Source organism: Apodemus sylvaticus, chromosome 10 (genome assembly GCF_947179515.1).
Source record: "Apodemus sylvaticus chromosome 10, mApoSyl1.1, whole genome shotgun sequence".
Taxonomy (NCBI): Eukaryota; Metazoa; Chordata; class Mammalia; order Rodentia; family Muridae; genus Apodemus; species Apodemus sylvaticus.
This window is the reverse complement of record NC_067481.1, coordinates 12609561-12619835: the sequence shown is the minus strand read 5'-3', so window position 1 is coordinate 12619835 and position 10275 is coordinate 12609561. Positions and strand designations below refer to the sequence as shown.

Below are 10275 nucleotides of genomic sequence, written 5' to 3'. Positions count from 1 at the left end.
TGACTGATGGTACCCTTTGCCTTACAAAAACTTTTCAGTTTCATGGAGTTCCATTTATTAATTGTTGATCTTAGTGCCTGAGCTATTTGGTGTTCTGTTCAAGAAGTTGCCTTCTTTACCAATGCATTTGCAGCTGTTTCTCATTTTCCCTTCTATTAGGTTCAGTGTTTCTGGTTTTATGTTGAGGTTTTTGATTCACTTGGATTTGGGTTTTGTTCCGGACTATAGTAATTCAAGGAATGGAACAGTCTTGATAGTCTTTAAGGGACTCTAAAACTTTCCCTAGAACTTCACAAGGCACACTGTCAGAACACTGTCAGAGGAATGGCACCTGATAAACAGCCTTAGGGAACTGTGAGAGAGGCTTCAGCAAAAAAAGGCAGAGGGCCTTTTACCTCAAGTGTATTTTGTTTTATGAATGTGATTTACTGCCTCTTGTGACAAACATTTACATATTCACTTATAATACATGTTATCCTTGTTGGATGTCAGAACATAGCTGTAGAATCCAATCTGATCAGTGTACTCTGAATCTGGATATAACCTTCTGCTTTGCCTTTGTGCTTCTTTCTATATAAGCTATAGTATGTGTCAGGCAATTGTGTTAAAACAAATCTGTCCTGAAAGGTTTTGGAAAAAGCCTGCTCTGTTAATATTTACAATGATCTTACTATGTCTACTTACATGTTAGTTTGTTTTGTTTGTTTGTTGTTTTTAGGGTGTTTTTTATCATGCTTTTCTGAATTTAAATAACCTTCCTTGGGCCATTGCTTTCTTTGTTTCATTCATGTATAACTGAAATGGAAATAAAGTTGTCTACAGCATTAGACTATAGTACACCCCATTCTTTCAGGTTCTCAGACCCCTAGGTCCAGCAGACATGATCCACATAGGCTGGCTGAAATGTCCACAGCAGAACTAAGTTATTTGCATGGCTTCCTGTTCCCATAACAGCCCATAAAAATCAATGGATTGTCTAGCTCAGAGTTCTAAACTCCTCTTGAAATCTTCCCCAAGACAACCTGGTCTATTCCGTCACAACAATATCCCATGAATTTGATACCAATTTCCAACACTGTGGTAAACACCATGACCAAGAGCAACATGGGGAGGAAAGGGTTTATTCCATCTTATAACTCTTAGGTCACATTCCATCACTGAGAAACTCGGAGCAGGGACTCAAAGCAGGAACCTGAAGATAGGAAGTAAAGAAGAAGCCATTGAAGAATGGCTTGCTGGTTGGTTTCTCATATCCTGCTCAGCTTATTTCCTAATACTGCCCAAGACTACCTTCCCAGGCAGGGCCTGTTTCTAGATAGCTTGCCTCTTCTATGTTAATATTAGTCAAGAAAATTCCATGGAGTTATATATGTGCTGATCTTATGAAAAAATATTTCTCAATTAATATTTCTTCTTAGATATGTCTAGGTTTATGTAAGTTGACAAAAATCAACCAGAACAGTTTTTTTTACAAAGTAATCAGTTACAAAAGCAAAGAGGCAACACACAGAGTGAGAGAAAATATTCACCAGCTCTTATTCTATTGTAACATTAATATATTTGGTACATAAAGAACTAAAAGATATGTCTAACCTTTAAGTAATTCAGTCTAATGGGTAAAAAATTGCATAGCCATTCCTCAAAAGAAGAACCATAAGTGGCTAATAAATACATTTTAAAAATCTATTCTTGTCTCATGGGAGATGAAAAACTTTAAAACCAAAGCTATAATGAGAATCTATTTCATCCTTGTTAGAATAGCTATTGTTAAACTTTTAAAAGGTGCTGATAAAAATTTAGAGAAAAGGCAATGATAATATAGGACTAGTGGAAATGTGTATTCATGATACAGCCACCTTACAAATCAGGGTAGAAATCCTCTCTAAGCCAAAAGAATCCCTGTGATAGGATCCACTTCTTCCAATCTTGCATACATATAAAAAATAGGTGAGTTAACATTAAAAAGAATTGCATACACATTCATGTTTATTATGGTACTAGTCACAATATTCAAGATAAAGAAACTGCCTAGAAACTCATCAACAAACGAAGGTCTAAATATCTATACACAAACACATTAACCTGCGACAAAGAAGAGAATCCTGTCATCTGAAGGAAAATACATGAAATTGGAGGGCACCATGTTGAACAAACTAAGACAGACACAAACTCCAGAAGTATATTCTTTCTCTTATATGCAGAAATATATACCAAACCAAATATAGAAAGTAGAAGGACATAAGGGGCTATGAAGAGTGCTGAGGGAAGAATGATAAGAAAGGACAGAAAAGAGAATGGGTGTCCTTTATGCATAAAACATACATGTACAGAAAAGTCACAACTTCAGCTATAACAATTAAACAAACAGTTAAACTCAGGAATACATACAATTAATGTGTTTTAAAATGATGATATTACAAAGACAAATTATAGAGAGTGAGTTAGTTCAATGGCTTTTCCCATGATTCTAATCCCACTCGTAAGAGCTGTATACTCATAATGTAAGCAGCACCTTCTATTTCCATGGCCAAATGGTTTACTCATCCACAATGGCTATGTAGCGTTAAAGACAAAATTGCTTTGAGCAACTACAGAATAAAAACAGCCATAGCTAAAAATTTCAGAGTTAAGTCTCTTCCTGTGGGAGGAGCTTCCACTTCACTGAGGGATCAAGTTCCTCTTCAAAACCATCCAGCTCCTGTTCCTTGGACAGTTCCAGGAAGACCTGGGGAGGGGGGAGAGGGAGAGAGAGAGAGAGAGAGAGAGAGAGAGAGAGAGAGAGAGAGAGAGAGAGAGAGAGAGAGAGAGAGATCACAATGCTTCTTTTTTCATGTAATAGACAACTTTATTCAGAGCATCAGACAATTTATACTCTTATGGTTAAGAAGAGTCAATGGATATGCACAAGGACACATAAACAAATAACAATAGCAAATTTAATGACTTATCTGAAATAAACTCACTCCTATGTGTCATACCTGGAAGGGACATGAAAACACATTTCAAGAACAACTCCATGCTTTTTATGAAACTGAAGTCACAAGACTCTTCTCTTGTCTGAATCCAAAGATCATGCATTTAATGTTTGTGAACAAAAGTCCCTGAAATTGACCCACCTGCTCCAGGGTGGACTGTGAGATGCTGTATTCCTCCAGGTCAAAGTTCTGTTTAACTGTAGAAGAAAAACCGTATGTCAGGACTCTTGTATGTTAATTGTTATATATTCACTAAGTCATAGCAGGTCATGAATAGCAGCAAATTACAGGGGACCATTAAATGAACTGACACACAATTTTTTTTCTGAGCACATTGCACAACTGAAATATGTACAGTGTCTGCTTCAACTTGGTTGGGAGAGAGCCAGCACTACATTTGCATGTTATGCAGTTTTTTAAAGACCTGAATCATAGGATACAATGATGTCTAGGACACTTTCTTTCCTGAATAGGAACCATTGATTCAGTAGACTTGCCACAGAAGTAGGTTGTGACAGGAAGAGATTTTGGAAAAGAGAAAAGAAAGACACAGAGATAAAGTTAAACGTTATCTAAAAAAAAAAAAAAATCACAACAGCATGGGAAATTCTCTGTTTAACCGATTTAGACAGGAGGACATAGTTCAAGTCATGATAAATGGTATACAGATTTTAGTGGAAAGATGCCCCCTAAGCCCCCAAAAGAATCATGATAGTGATGTTAATCTTAGGAGTGCTGTGAAGAATCACATGTCCCACAAAGTTTAGGTGCTGAATTTAGATACAGAGAAAAAGATACATCAAGACAGCTTTAGATGCAGCCAGCAGAAACCAGAAGGTATCTATGGGACAGGAGGTGACTCTCTTCCTTAGTAGGGCAGGTGACAGGCAAGAGAAGGTGACATTGAGCAGTAAAAGCAAAGAGTTCTTGGGATCACTCAGACAAGCAGAGTGTGAAAATCAAAGGACAGGACAGACAACCCAAAGCTCTGTTCAAGGAATGAATACAGTATGTTCTAAGTTACACTGAAGCCCACCAATGGATACTGGATTATTCACACTTATATAGGAGTTTATAGGTCATTATTACCCTGAGCCAATAAAATACAATATACTTTAAAAAGATTCACTTTTACTAATAGAAAAGAAACTGGGGAAGACCCTTGAGGACATGGGCACAGGGGAAAAGTTCCTGAATAGAACACCAATAGCTTACACTCTAAGATCAAAAATTGACAAATGGGACCTCATAAAACTACAAAGTTTCTGTAAGGCAAAGGACACTGTCAAAAGGACAAAACATCAACCAACAGATTGGGAAAGGATCTTCACCAACCCTAAATCCAACAGAGGGCTAATATCTAATATATACAAAGAACTCAAGAAATAGAACCCAGAGAACCAAATAACCTCATTACAAAGTGGGGTACGGAGCTAAACAAAGAATTTTCACATGAAGAACTTTGGAGAGCTGAGAAACACCTTAAGAAATGTTCAACACCATTAATCATTAGGGAAATGCAAATCAAAACAACCCTGAGATTTCACCTCACACCAGTCAGAATGGCTAAGGTCAAAAACTCAGGAGACAGCAGGTGTTGGCAAGGATGTGGAGAAAGAGGAACACTCCTCCACTGCTGGTGGGATTGCAAGATGGTGCAACCACTTTGGAAATCAGTCTGGCGGTTCCTCAGAAAACTGGGCATGAAACTTCCTGAGGACCCTGTTATACCACTCCTGGGCATATACTCAGAGGATTCTTCAGCATGCAATAGGGACACATGCTCCACTATGTTCATAGCAGCCCTATTTGTAGTAGCCAGAAGCTGGAAAGAACCCAGGTATCCTTCAATGGAGGAATGGATACAAAAAATGTGGTATATTTACACAATGGAGTACTATTCAGCCATTAGAAACAATGAATTCATGAAATTCTTAGACAAATGCATGGAGCTGGAGAACATCATACTAAGTGAAGTAACCCAGTCTCAAAAGATCAATCATGGTATGCACTCACTGATAAGTGGATATTAGCCTAGAAACTTTGAATACCCAAGACATAATCCACATATTAAATGATATCCAAAAAGAATGGAGGAGTGGCCCCTGGTTCTGGAAAGACTCAATGCAAGAGTATAGGGGAATTCCAGAACAGGGAAGCAGGAAGGGGTGGATGGAAGAACACGGGGAGGGAAGAGGGCTTATGGGACTTGCAGGGAGTGGGGATCCAAAAAAGGGGAAATCATTTGAAATGTAAATAAAAATATATCAATAAAAAAGATTTACTTATAATATGATCTCTAAAGTGAAATTGATTTTAAATTTAAAATGATATAACCTTCAAAGTATGGTGAATTTTGTCTTACTTTTTGTCCTTCCCTATGTGCAAAGTAAAAAAAAAAAAACAGTAAACAAAAATAAAAACAACAATCCTTGCCATGTATATGCCTGTGCAGACCTAGCTTACATCTTTAGTTTTCTGCTTCTATACTTCAAAAGGAACTCTGAATGCTCACCATTAATCCAGAATGCTCTGATTCAATTTCTCACCACCATGGGCGCTCTGGAAGTATTTGATCTCACAGTCTGGTCTCTAACTCCTCTCTTACCTGTCTCCAATTTGAAGAAGGCCTGGGATAAAGGTTGCACTTCTTCCCTGGGCAGTTTATAGACCATCAGAGAAGAGTACCTAGGAGGAAATGAAGGCTGGGTTGGTCTCTGAGCATGTGGCTTAACATCTATGGCGTCCATTATGTTTCTTTTCATAAATAAAGACTCTTTGGCATAGTTGAATCTCTAAGAGTGAGATTTCGGAGGCAGGCCAGTTGAAAAGAAGGAAGAGAGGGAACGATGGATGAGATCTCTGTCTCAAGCTCCTTGGAAGGGCCCACGTAGGGCCAGTCTAGGCAACATTTTGAGACTGTTTTTTTCCCCCACCCAGACTCAACTGGGAACACAGGCTCCTTTTACCATACCACAGCTTCCTAGAATTTCCAAACTGGGTAGTAATCTACTTATTCAGTACAGAGTCCACATTTAGGCACCTCCTCCCCCAACTCTCAATGCTGTTCTCATGCAAAGGGGACCCTGAAAGTCCTCAGGAAATGAAACCACAATTTCTTCTGAAGGGCCCAGAGATTATCAACTGCTTGTCAGGTACTTATTTAACTACCTATTGCCAACAAATAATCAGAACAAATTGATCTCACTTAAAAGGATTTATTTTCTTTCCCTTACAAAGTGTTCTATTTCACCAGCAGTGCTTATTGATTATGTTTGTGTGATCTAGTTCATACAGAATTAGGGCTCTTGCAAACAAATAAAAATAAGAGTTATGTTCTTTACTCAGTCAACTCCATCATTATTATATTACTTGTGTCTGTATGAAGTTACTATTAGTGAAGATACTGGTGAAATACAATTAGTGTCTTCCTATAAGTACTGCATCTTTACCCAAGCAATACATCCAGCAGATATTCTTTGACAAATTTGCTCTTTAGGGTTAGGAGTAGGAATTACAAAGGCACAAAACAAATGTGGGAAGGGTGCCTTTGACCATGCTTAGGTCACCACCACATCACCACACCCAAATCAGAGTCTCCTCCCTGTTAAGTAAGGATGTGGCAACTCCAAGTCTTACCCAGGAATGTCGATTTGCTTAAAGTGGTTCTTACTTTTAAAGATCAGGATGACAACTGGCTAACCCAAGACCTAGATAGAACCTGCCACATAATTGGGCCACACCCATGTGACCTCAGATTTACAACTATCCCTCTGTTCTCTAGTAGACTTCAAGCAGTGCCCACAGTTCAGAGATCTGTTTGAGGTTTTCTTACAGTGTAAACACGACCCACAGTGTACCAAGCCAAACAAATCCTAGGGGAAAGTGGGTGCACTTTACTAGATTAAAAACAGGAACTGTGGGCTGAGGAGGTGATTCAGCCAGGACAGTGCCTGCCGTGCAAGCACAAGGAAAGAAGGACTTAAGTTTATAACTCAGAACTCACAGACTGGATGTGGCTAAGTATGTCTGTAATCCCGGCTCTGGTTGCAGGTTAGAGAGAGCTGGGCAGAAACAGGCTTATCCTTAGAGCTTGCTGGCAAGCCAGCGTAGCAAAATACTCAGCTCAGGCTCAGTGAACGATACTGGGATGCTCAAACGATAAGCTAGAGGGTGATAACAGAAGGCAAGGCATATTTACTTGTGACCTATAGCATTTGTGTGTATGTGTATGTCTACTCATATGGGCAGACAGACCGACCGACAGAAAGGAACACATACACAAGCGCACCCTTGAAACTGTGCTTACCTTTCCTGCCGAGCAGCCTGGGGGAAGAGCCTCATGATCTCCATGTTGAGGGGCTCCACCTGCGTGGGAGTCTTCACCTTCATCTCCAGGAGATATTCTTTGCCAAATTTGCTCTTCAGATGTTGGATGGATCCAATACATCTGGGTCAGGAATAGGAATCACAAAAAGCACAAGACAAATGTGGGCATAGTGCCCGTGAGCATGCGTAGATCGCCATTCAGTCACCCAACTCAGTCCCTTTACTGTTAACTAGGGAACTGGCGACTCTCTTACCCACGAATGCCAATTTGCTTAAAAAACAAGCAAACAAACAAACAAACACTTGTTTCATCTGATCATCACAGAGTGGACAGGTGTGGAATGAAAACGGGCACCCACCTCAGCCTCCCAGACACCATGATGGCCACGCGGTCACACACAGCCTCAGCCTCGGCCATGTAATGGGTGGTCAGGAGGGCGCCCCTGTCTGTGTTTGTGAAGGTGGCCTGGATTGCCTGCCTATATTGTCAAGAGAAGAACTGTGATGAATAGAGGTCCTCTGGCATAGGAGAGAGGAAATGCCACATGACAGAGACGAGAAATAATCAATGCAGACCATGTAAGGTGTACTCCCAGAGGAAGAAGATTGTCAAGTCGGTTGCTAGAGAAACTCTGGTGACATAGCAGAGGCTGTCATGAGAAAACACTTAGAAGAAGACTGCTTGAGAGCAAACATTCTGAGTAGAAATGGACTGTTTATGAGACTGAACAAAAGGATTCAATTCTCGGAAGCTTAATTTTCCTTCATTGAACTTGGTAGTAAACTATCAGGAAAACGTTTATACGCTTTTCTCCCAAAATAATAGTTCTTAGGGGTATGGATCGTGTTGGCCACACTTACTTTTGTTTGGCTGACAATATTGACACAATTCATGAACTCCCCACCAGCTGCGGCGCGGCCATGATGGCGGCCATTCTCACCACATTTGCTGCTGCCCCTCGGGGTCCATTCCGGTGGACGGCTCATCCAGAAGCACCACGGAAGGGTTCCCCAGGATGCTGAGCACAAAACACAGCTGCGAAAAGAGGGACAGCCCATGTGGCATCAGCTCAAGTGTGCCTCCCTGAGGTATGCTCGACGCCCTTCCCCCAGCCCTGCCTATACCTTTCTCTTCACTCCCTCTGACAGCGTCTTCACGGGAGACTTCAGCTGGTCCTGCAGCTTGAGCGCATCCGCCAACCTGTAGAGAGACAGCGGAACATCACTGTCCTCTCCATGGTGAAGAGAGATGGTGGAAGGGTGGGGAAGTGAGCCTGGTCAAGATGGAGGAGTGGGGGTCAGGAAGGTAGTTCAAGACATGCACTGAAACCTTCAACAGGATCAGGCTGACAAAGGTTGTGGTCCTTGCGACCAAGAGAGATGTATTTACCTGTTAGTATGGTGGTCACATACTTCTGCAATTTAGTTTATATTTAAAGTGTACTCTATCACACTTACTATTGAATACTAACCATTTCCCCTCCGTCCTTAAAACGAAAGTGAATTAAACTTTGGAAGTTTTCTCTACCCCACCTAGTCAAGCAGTACGAACTCTCATTCCACATTTACTGTGAATGAGCCTTTCCCCGTCACCTGGGTACAGAAGCGGACAGGTGCAGACTCCAATGTACCTTGCAATGGCCACGTCAGCATCGCCTTTTTTCATCCCCTTTACAGCTGCAAATATCTCCAGGTGTTCCCTCACTGTCAGGTTGAGCCACAGAGCATTTTCCTGAGGACAGTACCCCAGGAACCCCAGGGTGTCCCCTGTGCTGTTCCCCTTCAGCAGCACCTGTGGATAAAAGGTCACTGTCAGGGTTCAAACTTGCTACTGTTCCCAAAGTACTTCTGTGACAGACTTCAGTAATAATCTCAGGAAGGTATAAGGACTCATCCCTAGGACAAATGCGAGGACTCAAGTGTGTGCAGAGATGCCACATTGCCTCATATTGAAGAATTGGCCCACAGGGAAATACTAATAAAAACCATGGCAAGGGGTTGGAGAAATGGTTAAGGTGCTTACAGAATAAGCACAAGGACCTGAATCCAACCCAGCATCCACATTACCGGTGAAGCAGTGTTACACCTATAACCCCCAAACTGGGCAGACAGTGACCAAATGTTGGCCAGGACTTGATGACCAGCCTACCAATGCAAATGAGTAAACCCGGACTCAGAGTCTCAAGTAAAAAAGGGGATGACTGAGGAAGACATCCAACATTAACCTCTTGGCTTTACATGCATACTCACACGTGCACTCCCATGAACATGTACATACAAATAAGTGGTGCGGTATCACTTCATATCAGTAGAGAGTCTACTACCACAAAGGAGGAAGTTAAAACGATGGGGAAGTGGAGAAAATGCAACAGTTGTCCTCAGTTGGTGCAAATGCAAATTAGTATAGTCACTTATGGAAAATGGCATGATGTTTCCTGTGGGGGAGGGGTGTGGGGTGGGAACCAGGACACTACAGAGGTATGACCTAGAACTGTGGGGGATGGGGAGGACATGACTGAGTTATGACCCAGAAAGCCCATTTCCTGTTATGTTTTCAAAGGGATTGAAAGCACCTTTTATTTTCTTCTTTGCTTTGTCTTCTCAACCTAAATACTATTTTTTGGTCCTGTGTTCCTTGTAACACTATTTACAATAAAGAAGATGAAATCAACCAAATGTCCATTACAGGATTAATGGGTTTTCACATGTGGTGATACAGACACAACCTGATACTATTCAGCCTTTGAGACATGAAGGTCTCCTTTTGCCTGTGATAACCTGAATGGACCTAGGAAATATAAGATGCTTTGCTTTCTTTTGCTGTGGTAAAACTTTGACCAAAGGCAACTTGAGGAGGAAAGGGTTTATTTGGGCCTGCACTTCCTGATCATAGTCCATTCTTGACGGAGTCAAGGCAGGAACTCAGTACAAGAACCTGAAAGCAGGAACTGAAGCAGAAACCATGGAGGAA

General features: G+C 41.2%; 1 protein-coding gene across 3 annotated transcripts in view; it reads right to left on the bottom strand.

Annotated features, from left to right (window-relative positions):
- Nucleotides 1–1968: 1968 nt before the first annotated feature.
- Nucleotides 1969–10275, bottom strand: part of LOC127693648 (ABC-type organic anion transporter ABCA8A) — a 76200-nt gene continuing 67893 nt past the window's right edge. For all 3 annotated transcript variants that reach the window (XM_052194657.1, XM_052194659.1, XM_052194658.1), the window contains 8 exons: nt 8936–9096; nt 8430–8505; nt 8246–8340; nt 7664–7783; nt 7285–7425; nt 5584–5663; nt 3117–3172; nt 1969–2725 (listed from right to left, as the gene is read on the bottom strand). In XM_052194657.1, coding sequence (XP_052050617.1) covers nt 2627–2725; nt 3117–3172; nt 5584–5663; nt 7285–7425; nt 7664–7783; nt 8246–8340; nt 8430–8505; nt 8936–9096 — 828 coding nt within the window. In that variant the 3' untranslated portion in view covers nt 1969–2626. The remainder of the gene's footprint in view (nt 2726–3116; nt 3173–5583; nt 5664–7284; nt 7426–7663; nt 7784–8245; nt 8341–8429; nt 8506–8935; nt 9097–10275) is intronic.